Source organism: Falco punctatus, assembly GCF_963210335.1.
Source record: "Falco punctatus genome assembly, chromosome: 1".
Taxonomy (NCBI): Eukaryota; Metazoa; Chordata; class Aves; order Falconiformes; family Falconidae; genus Falco; species Falco punctatus.
Window position 1 is genome coordinate 75,669,320 of NC_137580.1, and position 16,447 is coordinate 75,685,766.

Consider the following 16,447-nt stretch of genomic DNA (forward strand, 5'->3'; position numbering starts at 1 on the left):
TTAAGTGGCTGCCGGGGGCGGATCGCCGTGCCGCCATGCCGCCCTCCGCGCTGCTGCTGCTGCCGCTGCTGCTGGCGGTGCCCGCCCCGGCGGCGGGGGGCTGCGGGCCCTGCGAGCCGGCGCGGTGCCCGGCGCTGCCGCCGCGGGGCTGCCCGCTGGGCCGGGTGCGGGACGCCTGCGGCTGCTGCTGGCAGTGCGGCCGCGGCGAGGGCGAGGCGTGCGGCGGCGGCGGCGCGGCGGGGGGACGCTGCGCCCCCGGCCTCGAGTGTGTGAAGAGCCGCCAGCGCCGCAAGGCCAAGGGCGGCCCGGCCCCGGGACCCCCCGCCGCCGCCGGTCCCCCCGGCGTGTGCCTCTGCAAGAGCCGGTACCCGGTGTGCGGCAGCGACGGGCTCACCTACGGCAGCGGCTGCCAGCTCCGCGCCGCCAGCCTGCGCGCCCAGAGCCGCGGCGAGCCCGCCATCAGCCAGCGCAGCAAGGGCGCCTGCGAGCAAGGTGCGGGGCGGGGGCGGCAGCGGCAGCGGGGCCGGGAGCGGGGCCGGGAGCGGGGGCGGCAGCGGGGCCGGCAGCGGCAGCGGGGCCGGGAGCGGGGGCGGCAGCGGGGCCGGGAGCGGGAGCGGGGCCGGGAGCGGGGGTGGCAGCGGGAGCGGGAGCGGGGGCGGCGGCGGGAGCGCGGCCGGGCGCCCGCGGCAGGGAGCGGCCCGGGGGGCCGGGGTGGGTGGCGGGCGCTGCCGTCGGGGAGGGCGGGTGGATGTCCGACTGCGCTGCCCTGGCTTCACGGTGGGAAAGCTGGTGGCGGTACGCCTCGTTCTGTTGGGTCCCCTCGGGGCGCTTGTTTGCAAAGTCGGGTGGATTTCGAAACCACCGTAAAGGGCCTCGAGAGCCCCGGTCGGACGGTGCTGCCTCAACTTAAAGTGAGACTTTGGAGCAGCCCCAGAAATGCGGAGCAGCTTGGCCGCCCGCTCGTGGCTTCCCGCAGTGCTGGAACCACACTGCCCTGCTTTCCGTACTTGGCCCGCAGCTCGCGATTTGGGATGTTCCGACGTGGGACAAAAGGGTTGAGCGATCCAGGGCAGGGTCGGGCAGAGGAAGGTTGCAGACAGTGAGAAAAGGAAGTTACTAAATGGATATGAACACCCCAGAAATTCGGAGCCAACATTTGCTGGCTTGCTTTGGTGCGAAGTGAAAACAAGCAGTGACTTTCCAGCAAGCTGCACAGAGAGGTTTGCGCTTGCAACATTTCCAGCCAAGAGCTAGATTCTTCCCAAGCTTTAGCTTAGGGATGGTGCTCAAAGAAGAAATTGTTCTGCCACAGAGCCTTTGCTAGAAATTCAGGCTGCTTCAGGGAGTGGGTTTTGCCGCGATGTAGCGTGCAGCTATTTATGGAACGTCTCAAGGACAGTACTTGGCGCCAATGCTGTTTTGGTGGATGAGTGTTTTCATAAACACAGTATGTGTAGGGTCACAGCCTCCACCTCCTCCTCCTCTTTCTTCCCATAACCGGGGCCAAGCATGTCTTGCAAAAAAAGTTTCAGAAACTCCCCAGGAGAGCATGAAGGGCTAGGTAAGGATTGGGTTATGCACTTTGATGTTGCCCATTAAATGTCCTGTGTGGCTTTTCACAAACTTTGTGCAAAACATCAGGCTTATATATTAGCCAGGAACATTGTGGTACAGCGTTAACTCTTGGAGGGCAGGAGCTTCAGCCCTCAGGTTGATGTGGGATGAGACTAGAATGGCCTCTGTCTAGCATTTGGAGGAGCATTTCCCGGCCAGCAGACTCAAGAGACCATTGCAGCAGTCCTAAAAATGCATGCAAAATTGTGGCAAAACAGGTGTTGGTACTTACAACCTACTGCCCCAAGCCTTGAGTGCACTTTCCTCCTCGGACCCTAGCTGCTGGCTGGGCCTGGTGGGGCTTTGACCCAGACTACAGAGACAGAGTTTGATGAGGTCAATGCAAACATAGCCGCTAGAGAGCATGGTGAGAAGCCACCGACCTGCCAGCCTCAAACAACAGCTCCCACAAGACTTTCTCCATCCTCTGGTCATCACAGCAGCGGCTTCTCTGAAGAGAGTCACAGTGTGGGACAGCCACTCCATGCACAAACTGCATCCGTTCCTTGGAGAAGATCCCTTGGGATGTGCAGCAGGACACCTTTGCAGGCTGTTACCTGTTGTTTGAGAACTTTGCTGAAGCATGTGGTGCTGAGCCACTGGCCAGATGTCCCCTCCTCTGTCGCTCTGGGGAGCTGCTCTTCTGTTGGCTCCTGCTACTGGCAGAGCTCTGACCCAGCAGCTCGCGAAGGGACGTGGGCTGCTCAGCAGTGTTGCAACTCACTCTTCTGAGCCTTCCCTTGGCTGCGTGAGCCTTCCTGGTGCTGTGGACCTTCTGGTGATACGCAGGGCTCTGTGGTTCGCAGCTGAGGCAGGGGCTTAGCCCACACACGGGGCAGACATCTGGAAGTACTTCTGTAGCCCTGGGGGCCTCCTGGCAGTTAGGACTGTTGGGTGGGGAGAGGAGGGGCGTTGTAATCTCCACAGGGATTTTGGAACTATGGTAGGAGAGGACATCCACCCCATCAGCCCCCCAGGGCAGAGCCTCTTTCAATATCTTTCCAGACAGGAGACATCACTTTTCTGGGTTTCTAAAAGAACCTGGATGCTGTGGGGGTCAAAAAGTGGAAATTCTGGCTTTTGCCATTTCCCCGCTGTAAATGGACATGATGTCCTTAAGGCACTGCCTAGGGTGGGATCCTGCACAGGGAGGCCACAAACAGGCAGGATCCTGCCTGCATCAGTCATTTGTGTGACAGCTTTTGCACAGGGGGAAATCCTTGGGGGATGGGGGACCTGGGCTGTCTGCTCAAGGCCAGTGGGCTCCGAGGTGTCTGCATGCAGGCACTGGATGATCAGGATGCATCCTTTGGGTCCAAGAGTGAGCAGCCTTTCAAGTCTGACAAGAGATTCAGAAAAACATGCTTCCAGCAGTGGTTCCTAACTGTGTTTGATTGCTCTTTTGTTGGTGTTGGTTTTTTTTTCCCCAAATAGAGCTGGAGAGGGAGGGCTTTGTGTACATCCTGTTTGAAAACTGGTCCTCAGGAAGAGTAAATGCAGAGCTGTGGCTGCCATTGGCCTTTGCTGTCATCAGCAGGAAGGGCGGCAGCTGGAGATGAGATATCCAGGGGAAGAAGGGAACACATCTGGGAATGGTTTAATTGATAGATGCTCCTCTTCACGCAGCCTGGCATTACAGCATGCTGAGGGTGGCAGGACAGGGGACAGGGCAGGGACAGGTGCAAATGGGGCTAATGCTGCCAGGTTATCCTTTTCATGATTCCTGCCGCTGTTTGCTCAAATGTCACCTCCCAGGCAAGGTGGGAATGAGACTTAACTGCAGCCACCTTCTCTTCTTGTGCCTTGAAGTACGTGCTTGAGACAGGGATCGCCCACAAGCAGTTGAAAGACAGGCTCCTGTTCCTTGGTTAACTGAGGTTGCATTTCATACCCTCTTTCTCACCTTGTCTTCCTCTCTGTCCTGTATGTACCAGGTATTCAGAGGGTCCGAAGGATGTATACCTGCTGGGAGGGGCGGTCCTGCTGACTTGCATAGGCAGCACCATGTGGGCATGAGTGAAGCCGCTGGAAAACAAAGCACTCGGCTACGTAAGGCTTAACATGCAAAATACTCCTTGAGACGCATGGTTTTCCACCATATTTCGAGGGGGATGAAAGTTCATTAAAACTATATTTGACAGAGCTGACCAAGTGCACGTCTAGTCGAGCTTTCCATATTCATGATGGTGCCTATCGCAGGTTTTCTGTGCAATGCTCGGCAGCTTTTGCTTGCTAAGAGATGCTGTCCATTGACTGGGAAAAACTTGGATGTTTCTTTGTTGTTAAACAGCAAAAGAAAGGAGCCAGTTCTCAGCCCTACATTATTTGCCTTGACCCTGTCCTTGGGATTCTCTTTCCACTGCTTGTTTCCCAGACGTCTCGGGTCTGATGCCTGTGTTCTTTGTACAAAAATAGTGAAGCCATGCAGAAAAAGGTATTTCCATTGCAGCCAAAACTTCCTGCTGGAGGGCAAAGGAAGACACAGTTGAGAAGAGACTGGGAGGATGGAAATAACCCTTGCTATGCCTGCGCTTGGCAGATGCAGGGATCCAGCCCGTCCTTCCTGGAGTGGGTTGCACATGGACAGGACTGTTGGGAGCAGCTAGAAGAAGGCACCCTACTTGATTCCCAGCTCCTTGAGGCTGTCTGGCTGCTGGTGGTGCTGTGTTAGCAGAGCGTGGCCAAGCTGCCTGTGTTTGTTCTGGGGGAGTCAGAAGCGATGCTGTGGTGCTTCCTCCTGGCTGGGCTTGTCCTGTGCCCTCATGCTTGTGCTCACAGCTGGCTCAGGGTTTGCCCTGCTCCCTGCCAGGGAGCCACTGCCTGCATCCTGTCTCTACCCTTGCGCCCCAGCAGCCTCTTTTTAGCTAATCCCGGTGCTGAGGCCATGCAGGAGGTGGATGCTGTGAAGTTTTCCAGCTGCTTTCCCGCACTGAATGGATTGGCCCTTTGCACTCTGCTTATGGATACGCACAGCTCCGCTCAGGTCTGCTGCCAGCTCTTGCAGGCAGGGCAGGCCCAGGCACGAAGCAGAAGCCGGCTGGTGAGGCAGGGACGGGCGGTCAGGGGTGCCACCTCCAGTGGCCTCCTTGGCAGGAGGGGAGGCTGGTGCGACAGCTGGGGAGCTGCCCTCTGCCACCGCTATCTCCTGCCTGGGCACAGATGTTTGGAAGAGCCTCTTATGGAGTTGGTGGCTTCGGTGATTTAGGCTGAAATTAGTTTTGCAGTGCCCTCACTGAGGCTGTTTACGGCCAGCTAGGACCTGGGGTGGGAGGACCATGGTGCCCACTGTCATGCAGAGCCAGCTGGCATGAAGAGTTAGGGCTGCATGGCTCAGCTCAAGCCAGGCAGAAAAACAGCTTCAAAGCACCAACCCCCATCGAAAAGCTAGCAGGGTTTTCGGCACGATGATCTCTCTGAGCTGAAAAATACCAGGCACAGACTTGTTGCCTAACCAGCGCAAGAAGGGAAAATACCCCTGAGTATCTGTTATCATTAGCTACCAGCCAAAACGTGCTTCAAGGGACATGTCGTGGCTGCTGGAAATATTGCTGAACTTGCCTCATTATGGTTTGAAGTCCCTGATACCTGTTCCAGCAGGGTTTGGGTCTCCAGGTTGTTTGCCGTTGAGTCAAGGCTTCTATATGTTACGCTCACTTCTCTTTTGGTGGAAGCCAAGTGCCTGTGCTTGCCCCAGTGCAGCGTACCCCAGAGCAGTGCTCGGCAGACACCGGAGAGCAGCGTTTCACTCTCCAGGGAACTGGTACCTACCTCTCCTTGGTACCTACCTACAAGGACCTCCCCGAGGAAGAAACTCGGCGTCTCTGTGGGCGAAGGTAGATTTGCTGGCTCACCAAGCAGCCTGCTTTATTCCTGTTGATCTGAACGTGGCTTGAATGTCTGTGGCTCCGTTAAAGTCTTTTCCCAGCATCGGGAACGTGCAGGGGTTTGCCCTGTGGTGGTGAGGGCTCAGCACCTTACAGGATCCAGCCCGCAGGCTGCATAGCTTATGAACAGCAGGACCAGGAGAGATTCTTTTAAAGCAGACTGTAATCAGCGCTAAACTTGCCTAAATCTCTCTTTCACCAGCAGAAAGATCCCAGTCACCGAGCTGAGCTGAACCCCCAGAGGGGTATCGTTTTGGCTTGCTAGAAGCCCAGAGGGCGTCTCTCCTAGAAGGGGTTTTTTGCTAAGGTACCACCCGCCAGCTCTGGGGCTCGGGAAGGTGGGTGCAAGGTCTCTGGGCTGTCTGCAGGGCTTAAAGATGGGCTGATGGATGTAGGATCGTGGCTGCCAGGCTCCCATGGAGACTGATGGCCCCAGGGGCAAGTACGCTCCCCCAAAATTCCTGCCACTTGACCCCAGCAGTGGTTTTGCTTTGCTGGTGCCTCAGTGTCCTACGAAGCTACATCTGCACTGCAAACAAAGGGTTCCCACAGATCAATTTTAAAACAAGAAACATAAATCACATCTGTTGGCTCCTTCCATGCACATTCAGCTGTTGAGGCTTTGCCAGAAATATTTTAGTTTTGAGGGTGGTTTGGTGTTTGATTTTTGTTGTTTTTTTTAATCCAGTGCCAGAGTAGAGCAGAAACAGGGATTTGGGGGAAAACCTTCTGGGAGATGGCAGGCTGCTGTTATTACTGACGTTGGCTCACCTCCTCCTGATACAGCTAGCTGTTTTAGACACCAGAGAGCACAGTTCGTATCCAATCACATATTTCAAGAAACTTCTGAATTTGTGCTTTTTAGTTCACAAATGACTTTGATTGCTTTAGTTCTTTCCTCCCATTTTTCCTCTCCTGGATTTTAAGGCACGTAATATCCCCATTTTATGAGTGCTTCCTTCTTTGCTGGTGAAAGAGAGATTTGGAGACATTTTTGCGAAGTCATCTGTGGTTGGAAATGAACTGAGATCTCTAGTTTTCCTGGGAAGCTGGTTGGGGTTTCTGCATCAGCTGGGAGTGGGGGGCATGCAGCAGTGGCCTGCCACTTGCTTTCTCTCACGACAGAGGAAGGCGTTGCATTTGCAGGTAGATCTTGGCAGCATTTTTGTGCCGCGTCCAGAGAGTCTGTGGCAGAGCAGAGCTGTGCAGGTGTGTGGTAAGGTTACACCTTTTGTTTTGTACCACGGCCTCTTTGCAGGTGGAGCATGGTGTGGGAATATGACATTTTTCAGCATGGTGCTTCCTTTCCCAGCACACAGTGCATTGAGATTTCGAGACAGAGTTTCTAGGGCTGAAGCTTTATGCTGGTATTTTTAAAATTAATCTGTAACTTTGGGGTTTTCCACTGTTGTAGGGTAGGCCATAAAATCTGCCTTAGAATGCTTTTAATTATTTGAAAAGTTCTTGGTTCATTGGAGCTTGAGTTTTTATGGTTGCTATGCTAAAATCTCATTAGCAAAGCTGTTTAATATATTACTTGGCAGCTCAGAGCCTTGGCGAGCACCAGTATGCTGAGCACTACGCAAATACCTCCACTGCCCGAGAGGATCCTATATTTCACCTGTGTCTTCATGCTCAATCATCACAGCATAGGCAAAATCACTAGGAAGGAATGATTACAGATCAGCAAATTCCTCCCTGTGTTTGTTTTTTCTGTTGCTGCAAAGGCATGCTGTGTTTAAAAAAAAAAAAAAAAGTGTTTAATCCTTTGTTGGGCTGAGGTTGATTGAGGTTCATATTAAACAGGAGATTACCACCTAACAAGTCTAATCAGGTCGGACTTTTGAAAGCCTTGCTTGCTTTTCCCTGCATAAATGCTGGCATGCCTCGTTTCCATGTATCCTACCATAAGCTTTTCACATTTTTTCCAGGCTTTAGCTCCTGGTCATCCTTGTGCCATAATGACAGTTTTCTTCTCAGTTGAGGTCACACGAAGAGAAGAGGGGAGGCGGCAGCCGGGAGGAGGGAAGTTTCTTGATAGAGCTTGTCTGGGAGGTCTGGGACAAAAAAACCCAGAGGTGCATCCGGATGTGGCTGGGAAGCAGCAAACGTGTTTGCAGAAAGCTACTGCCTGTTGGACCCTGGGGACAGCATACTTCAGCAAACGGGAGGGAAGGTGGCAAACAGGGTAGGACAAGGGGAAGAGGCAAGAGAGAGGTTAGTCTGTGGCAGCCCGCTGGCAAGGGCAGTGTTGTCTCTGCTCAGAGGGCTTGCCCTTTCCCCATTTGGCTGCTTCCAGGGGCAAGTGTGGCTATAAGCTTGCAGTTGAGCTTCAGAGCAGCCTCAGCCATGTTGGCCTTCCCGTTGCCCCCGCTCGGAGATGCAGGTTGAGGATGCTGCTGGATGTGGCAGAGCGCTGAGCTAAGCACGAGGATGCAGTGCTGGGGGCAGCGCAGACCCATCCAGCGTGCTGGGTAGGGAAGAAGGGGCTTGGGGTGTTGTTCTTTGCAGGGCCATACCATTCTCCGTCCCACCTACGCATAAACCCTGTGGAGGACTGGTAAGTATTCATAGAAAGGTCACGCACAAGGTCTCCGAAGGCAGCGTTCCCAAACCATGGTGAAACAGCAGAGCCGGGATTTCCAGCGGTATTGGCCTGCTCCACGCTGAGCCTGGTGGGGTGGGAAGCAGGAGGAGATCCATGGCAGATAGATGATGGCCCAGGGCCCTACCTCACGCTGACTCGGTCTCAAGCCTCCAGGGCTTGGGGAAGATCTGTGTTCATGTTCGCAGCCTTCCCTGGGTCACTGGCTTGCTGAAGTCTGCGGGGGACCGTCTGAGCAGGTCTTACCATCCAGCATCACCTTTGGTCAAGATGTCTTGGAACTTCCTTCTGAAACTCCTTAGTCTCTTCAAGGCCAAGTTACAGGAGGAGGAACAATGCCTTCAGAAAGAGGCGAAGAAGGAAAAAAAGCAGCAGGCAGCTTTGGGAAGGGGGGAAAACCCACATGCACTTCCCATTCGCTGCTGCCTCTTGCAGAGGGACCTGGGGAGGGAGCGGCTGAGGTCGTGCCAGCTAGAATGAGTAGACGCTGCTTATGGAAGGTTTCCCCTTCTCCTTATAAAGTTATTTTGAAGGGAAAATACTTTCCCAGCAACTCAGGGGACTGGAGTGGGTCTATTTTCAGACTTGCCAGAGCTTGTGGGTGTGAACAATGTCTAGCTTTTGCTTCGATTTGCCGTCTGGTGGGAAGTGTTCCCAGTCTGCGTTTCACCCGGGGCTGTGGCATGGCTGCGGAGTGCTCAGGAGGGCCGGTGGGAACCGAGCTGGCACCCACGCGAGCTTCACCGTGAGGGACACAGCTTCATACGTTTGTGGTTGGGACTTCCCATGTGCGCCTCAGCACCAGGGCATACACCACAGTACTTAACGTCAAGCTTATTTTTGCCTTTAGTGACATACCTGTAGCCCCTTTTTAGCAGAAAAGTTATTGCTCTGCTTGCTGGAGTGTGATTTATTTGTGTGTATGTGGACATCAAAGGAAGGTCAGCGAGGAACCCTGGGCTGCGATAGACCGTCCAGGGGCAGGTGAGGGGCTGGGAGAGGCCAGATCTCTGCCAGCTGTGGCTGAGCAGAGGAAGAGGTGCCTGGCGTGGCAGGGGTGTCAGGAGCAGATGCCAAATGATAGCCTCATCGCTGAGGAAGTCACAGGCTCCGCAGCTTGCTGCTGCAGCACAAAAACGACTACATGGGCAGCAACGGGAACTCCTCTCCGGATGCTGCGTTTGACATAACGCAGGCTGTCAGCTCCCTGTCATCTGCAGGAAAAACAGTCCCTGTGCTTTCAGGCTCCTGTCCCGAGGTGAATGAGCTCGCTGGCTCCGTATATAACCCCCTTCCAGGGCCAGGGAGGGCCGTTTGTCTTAACGAACAATGGGGCAGAGCAGGGAGGAAATGCCTGAAGTGCCTGCAGAGAGCAGCTGATCTCCATCAACACGTCCTCTTGGCCAGGGAGCTCCTCCGCAGTCGGGGCAAGCAGCCTGTACATCATCCCCAGTGCCCCGGGCTCAGTCCTGGTGGGGAGCGGAGACCACTCTGCCACGTTGATGGTGGTGACCATTTTTGTCAGCAGGTGCAACCCACAAGTCCCCAGCCTGAAGGATGCAGGCGGAAAAATGTCCCGGGCAGTGCTGCAAGTAGAGCAGCAAGGTCTCTAAGATACAGGCTGCGGGGCCAGGGGACTCCTCGCTGGAAGGAATCAAGTCATCGGCTCTCTACAAGGTGGGCTTGTTTCCAGTCCAGCTGAGCGCATGGTGGCCTTGCTGCCTTCACAAGGACCCCCGAAGCAAGAGGGGTGACTTGCAGGAAGGGATGTCCTTGCATCCGCTGAAGTCCTTGCAAGGCTCAAGCATCCCCTGCCTGTCCCGTTGTGGCAGGTTGCCGTGTCCTGTGTCCGTCTCTGGCTTCTTTGGGGGAACTGTGGGAGAGAACGTGAGCGGGACCCATGCAGGCAGTAAAGCAGGGTGGCTGCCATGCATCTGGGTGTGGGCTCACAGTGGTGGGAATCTAGCTGCTGCTGTGGCCTGTCGTGATTTTGTTTTAAATCTGCTGACTTCTTGGCCTTTCTCATTTATTTTTAGTGGAGGAAGAGGCTCAGCTCTAGGGTTTTGGCTGGATGGATGTAAATCAACTATCCCGAGAGACCGCACTGACTCTTCCCATGACACTTGCATCTCTCGGGATGTGTATTCCCTCCCAGCCCAGGCACAGAAGCCGAGGCCTGTGGATGCTCCCAGTTGATGTTGCAGCCAAAGGCAGAGTCTCACGTTCCCGTTCCCGGTTCGATCAGGATGTACATCCTGCGCTGGCGTTCTAGGCTGCCTCTAATAGCCGGGCTCTTGCTGTGCTGAGCCAGCTGCAGCTTTGCTGCAGAGCTGTGCAGGCCAGTCCCCTTTCCAGGGGAGGTTTCTCCTCACCCAGGAGGTGGGTAGAAAATCGCTCTTTTTCCCTGCCATCTCGTGATGTGACCTGCTCCTGGCAGGGCAGGCAGACATCTGCGGGCAGAGGGTGTCTGGGTCCTTGATGCAGGGGAAAACTGAGCGGCAGCTAAGGCGACACCTCGGCAGTGGATTTGGCGGTGTGATGGATGCTAGCAGTTCCCAGCCAGGAAAGAATTGAGCCAGATCCTAGAAAAGCATAATGGTGCCTTAACATCCACCTGGCTTTAACTTGAGAATCAGGATATTTCCTTGTCTGTGGTGGGAGATGGTGGTCATTTGGGGGCAGCTGTGTTTCTCCTGGTTCATGGAGAGCCCCAGCAACTGGTGGTAAAGAGGACGGTGTCACACAGGGGCAGACCCCAGGCTGTGCCCTAGGAAAGGCACCTTGCGTGTGGGAGGTTCTGCATGGCTCAGAGCAGGAGGCGGCAGCAGCAGCAGCAGGAGGCTGTGCCAAGGGCACATCTGCTGAAGGTCCTTGCAGAGCATGGTGTAAGCTAAGAAGCCTGGGGACATCCAGGTCCCACCCCAGAGCTGCTGAGTGCCCTGTTGTCCCTATTGTTCAAGGGGCACCAGAAAAAGAACAGGAGGGCTGTGCAGGAAACGGCTGCCCGGGGGAAGGGGAGCAGAGTGTGTGACCTGAGGTGGCCCTGTCGTGGCTGGCAGTGCCCTGCCTGGGCTGGCCACAGCCCTGCTGCTCACAGGTGCCAGGCGGTGTTTCGGGCAGGGGTGCACTGGGGGTGCCAGCCCCAGGGGTCACCCCGCCGTACTGTGCTATGGTTGTACCCAGGGGAGCAGCCTCCAGCGGGGTGTTGCTGAGAGTGCAGAGCTGGGCACCGTCCAGAGGCACGGATCTGCTCTGGGCCATCCAGAGCAAGGATAACTGCAGCACCCTTCCAGATGGGAAAGGGTGCTGTGGCTCTGACACATCCCTCTTCTGGCCAGTGCACAGGAATCAATTCATGCAGCAGCAGAACCAACAACAGGGCAAGAGAGGTAATGAAATGCTGATTAAATTCTTTTTTCAGCTGAGAGACTCAGTTCAGTGCAGATGAGGAGCACCTGGGTTGTGATGTCTGCCAGGAAACCAGCCCATACGGATCATTAGGTGTGGGTTTAACCATCGCCCAGGGCTACACATAAGATTTTCCTGCTTCTACACAGCTACCTCCTATTAAAACCAGGACTGGGATACCTCTCTAATGGAGAATTCGGATTGCAGTCACCTGTGGTCTTTTAGCAGCTTCCCACCATCAGGCTGTGTACACTCATTCCTGGACAGGAAAGTCTCAGAAGACCAAATACTTCTCAGGGATTATACCAGCTGCTCAGGAGTGGGGAGCCACCACAGCATCCCCTGGCTGGTGATACTGGTGTGGATCTGCCCCTGGATCCCAAGGAGGTAAAAAGATGCCAGCTTTCTGCTGGAAGACGTTGGTGCAGTGGGATGCACCTGAACCCTGCTCCCCAGTGCCTGTGAGAGGGCTGCAGGGCCGGGTGTGCATGCAGGGCTGAGGTCAGTGCATGCTTAGGACCCGAGAAGGAGCATCAGGACCCAAATCTGCCCCTCTTTTATGGAGCTGGGAATGCGCCATGGTCTATGAGCCAGCATACCCAGGGGCTTCAGTCAGGCTGGCTCTGGAGCACTTGTTCACATAGGAAATGCCTTCTCCTTGTGGAGCCTAATGGGAGCTTCAGTTTCCTGTAACTGCCTGCATCTTCAGAGCAGAAGGAGAAAAGCTGCTGTGTTCTTCAAGCTGTCAATAAGTGGAAATAAACACTATGTGCTCCTTTGGTCTGCACTTCCTATTGTGGAGAATTAATAGCCACGTTTTGCAAAACAGCCCCACTAAAGAGGGACTGAACAGAAAAGGCCATTCTTCCCTTCCTGGGATATGGGTCACGTCTCCAACATTTCCCAGCCCGAGGGGTAAACATCCCCAGACAGATCTGCAAAACAGTTCTGTTCCCATCTGGCTTTGGAAACAACTCCCTGTTTAACCAGGGATTGGAAACCCGTGGGGAAAAACGGAGCCCTGCATTCACCTGGTCGTCTCCCAGGTCCCCCCCAGGGAGAGCTCCGCCACCCTCCAGCCAGCCTCCTTCGGCTGGATACTGCACACAGGTGAAACAGGAGCAGCGTAACACTGATTTCTGCTAGCCAGCTGCCACGGGCTTCGCTGCATGTTAAAATAATGCTGGGAAGAAGGATGCTGCGAAGCTGGGGATCCCAGTCTCCTGTGGGGGTCCTTTCTTCCATGCCAGCTGAGTGTCACCTTGCACTTGGTTGGCTGCACGGTGAGCAGAGGCAGCCGTCGGTAAAGTCCTGCTCAGCCCCTGAGATAACAAACACTGTCTTACCTCTGACCTCAGGCTTGCAAGTAGGTGGACTGAGCACCTGAACTGCTCAGCACCTGAGCTTCCATCTGGGGCAAGCGCCCATCAGCCTGAACAGCTGAAGGTCGGACACATGTGTAGCTTTGGGAAGTGCTGTGATGTGGGATCAGTCCAGCAAGCTTTGCTCCAGGCAGGGACCCCTTCACCTCATCTTCAAAACACATCAGACTTGACTGGCCCCACTTAAAAGGCTAGCAAGGAGACAGGCTTGCAGTCACCCAGTCCTTAAAAGAATTTCTCTCTTTTTGCAGGACCCTCCATTGTGACCCCTCCTAAGGACATCTGGAATGTGACAGGAGCACAGATCTACCTGAGCTGTGAAGTCATGGGCATCCCAACCCCTGTCCTCATCTGGAACAAGGTAAGGGCCCTACTAGGAGCTCTTAGAGCATAGCAAACCTGAGGCAGCTGAAACTGCCTGGTGAGCATAAAATAAAAATGAGCCGTAGCAGATCCCTCCTTAGACACAGACATCCGATGAGTTCTCTCATCTGTGCAGATCTGTCCGCCCCCAAACATCTGGCTTTGCTTAGTCTTCAGGCTTTGCTTTTCCTAAACTCTTGTTGATCCCGAGCCAGAGCAGGACTTGTGTTTCTCTTGGTAGCGCCTGGTATTCAGAGCACGCGGGGAATGTCCCTTGACCTGCTGTCACCCCGCGGGCGGCGTGACTCCGAGGTGGCTGGACACGGCTCACCCATGTCAGGAACAGGAACGGCATGGGGCAGTTACCTCCAGCAGCACACCGATGTCGGCAGCATGCTGGTAGCACCTGGCTTGGGGCAGGGGGGACCCTAGCTGAGGGGCTGAGAGCCGCTGCATGGCCCCTGTAGCCTCCTCAAATGCCGCAGGTTTGTGGACACTTGGGAGGGGTCTTACAATAAAGCTGAAACAATACTAGCTTAAGAATACTACAGAGAAAAAAAAAAAATAGATTGGCCCAAAGATTGCTGTGCTCTGAGGCAGCAAACTTTATTCCTAGGGGTCCCAGGGCAGACTGTTGGGTGAGCACACAACGTAGGCACGTTGACTCAGGCAGGATTTTCTGCTTGTTTACAAGCAGATGTTGTGTTTACATTGACTGTCAGCACTGCTCTGCCTTTTGTGCCTCTTCCTCATGGCCGAGAGATGCTCGACCTGGTGATAACGAGGGCTGCATACCGCTTAGCCCATGCTGGATATCCATGCTCTGGGCTCAGATATGCAGCACTGGGGTAACTGCACTGCTGCTGTCCCGTCGACGCTGAGCCCAGCAGGAGGGGTGGCCTGGTTTGCTGCAGCAGAAACCTACAGGGCTGCTGTGGCCTGTTGGTCACGCAGGGAGAGCCCATTCCAGTGGCGACATGCAGACACTCAGTTCTTTGCTACTGTCACGCTAAACAGCCTGATCATCAGGGAAGTTGCGGGGGAGCCTCTCCAAACAAGGACATCAGTCATCTCCTGCTGTCCTCGCAGTCCTGAGCCAGAAGGCAGCTCCTCCAGCCTGCTGCACTGGATTGAGGTATGGCTACCAGCAGCTGCAGGCAGCCAAATCCTCCTTCAGCGCAGGCACCGCTTCCAGGCTAAGCACAGCCTTGGGAACAAGCACGAGTTCTGTCAGACCCAGTCAGTGCGGGGCACGTTTGCACGCCCCACTGCCCAGCACCATCCATGCCAGAAGGCTGTGCTGCTCTATCCGTTCTGTCCGAGGCCAGGGAAATGCAGCCTCGGTGCAGATGCTGAGGCACTGGGGTGCTGGGGCTGCAGCACACGGAGGCCAAGAAGAAACGCTGGCACTAGAAAAAAACGCTGCTACTGCCCGAAACACATTGATGTGAAACTAGCATTGGTCTTGTCTGTGTGCAGGTATGGTCCCACCAGTTCTAGCATAAATTAGCCCCAAAATTCTTACCCCTTCCTGCCTTTCTTTTTAGATAATTCGGGGACAGTATGGTGTCCAGAGGATGGAGCTTCTGCCTGGGGACCGGGAAAACTTGGCTATCCAGACCCGAGGCGGCCCTGAGAAACACGAAGTGACTGGCTGGGTGCTCGTAAGTACTTGCTGTATGCATAGAGCTGCACAAACAGTAGGACAGTTTGCAAACAGGTCATGAACAAAGAACTGTACAGAAGACACATGGCAATGGACAGGGCATTTAGAGGAAAACAACCGGTGTGAATTAGGCAGGAAGGGTAAGGCGTGAAGACTGCTGGCTCTAGCCTTATCCATTGCAGTTTTCCACCTCCATCTAGCATGCAGAAGCAGGCGTTCTGTGATCAGGGAAGGCTAGCCTTAAATAAAAAAAATCTCCTTTCTGTATGTCATTACTTTCCTGCTGCCATTTGTGGGAAAGACACTTGCCCTGTCTAGGAAGGAATCAGTACAGATGCAAGAAATCCCTAAGAGCCACCCACAGCTGAGGAGCCCTTGTAGATCTGGCACAACTGCCCTTTCCTCAGCAAAGCACATCACCTGCCTCAGACTAGCACAGCACAGAAGCCATCAGCTCTCACTCAACAGACCCCGGAGCTACAGTCGTACCTGCAGGGTAATCGGTGATTGCCACACATCAGAGGGAGCTGCTGTGCATCCCGGTAAGGGAATTGCAAGATGGTTCCCAGCGGCAGAGAAGCTGGCAGCAGGGGAGCACAGCTTAGGGTGTGTTTGCAAGAGCAGAGGTAGAAACAAGGGGAGAGAAGGAAGGGTCTGAGCCAGTGATTTCGCTGAACTGACTGACTGGATTGAGTGTATTGTAGGAAGGCCTTTTCTTCCTCTCTCCCTGCCCTTACCAAGCACGCAGTGCTCCGACATCTCCAACCTAGGGAAGCAACAGAAGACAAGGAGGGAGTGTTACAGCACATGGAGCCTGGCCTAGCAGCGAAGAAAGCTGGGCCGATCCACGGGAGTGGGTGCTCGTCCCAAACCCCGCTGGAGAGAGCCACTGCAGTCTACACCAGACTGTTGAGGACAAGCAGAAGAAATACCGTGGGGCTCCTAAGGGTTAACCTGCTACTTCATGCACTCTGGTCATCTCGTTATGTCTCCAGCAATTGACAGGTTACAGAAGATATCTTAAAACAGAATCAGCTTTACCTATGCACAGGATACTTACTGTGGGATGGGGGGTGTGTGTTTCTTCCCTAGATATCTCCTCTGAGCAAAGAGGATGCTGGAGAATATGAGTGTCATGCATCAAATGCCAAAGGAGAGGCAACAGCTTCTGCAAAAATCCATGTTGTGGAAGCTCTGCATGAAATAGCCCTGGCCAAAGGTAGGTAGCATGGCTGAGCACTCAGCAGATCTGTCCCCTAACAATTTGCTCAGTTATTTCATACTGAAGGACCACCTCCCTTTAATGCCTTTTGCAGGGGGGGAAGGCACACTAGAAATACCAGTCTAACATGCAGTTTTTACAGGGTTTGACAAAACATTTCCAGTAAATCTCAGCTGCTACAGTTCTCAAGGGATTGTTAAATAACCCCCCAAATGCTGTAAAGTACTGGAGATAAAGATACCAAATTAAAAACACCTTTGGGGTTCTTACAAAATGACTTTCAGTGTTTTTCCAGACCTAAAT

General features: G+C 54.4%; 1 protein-coding gene across 1 annotated transcript in view; it reads left to right on the forward strand.

Annotated features, from left to right (window-relative positions):
* The window catches only part of IGFBP7 (insulin like growth factor binding protein 7), a 17,897-nt gene continuing 1,450 nt past the window's right edge, over positions 1-16,447 (forward strand). The window contains exons 1-4 of the mRNA XM_080397601.1: positions 1-492; positions 13,145-13,254; positions 14,804-14,920; positions 16,015-16,141. Coding sequence (XP_080253727.1) covers positions 36-492; positions 13,145-13,254; positions 14,804-14,920; positions 16,015-16,141 — 811 coding nt within the window. The 5' untranslated portion in view covers positions 1-35. The remainder of the gene's footprint in view (positions 493-13,144; positions 13,255-14,803; positions 14,921-16,014; positions 16,142-16,447) is intronic.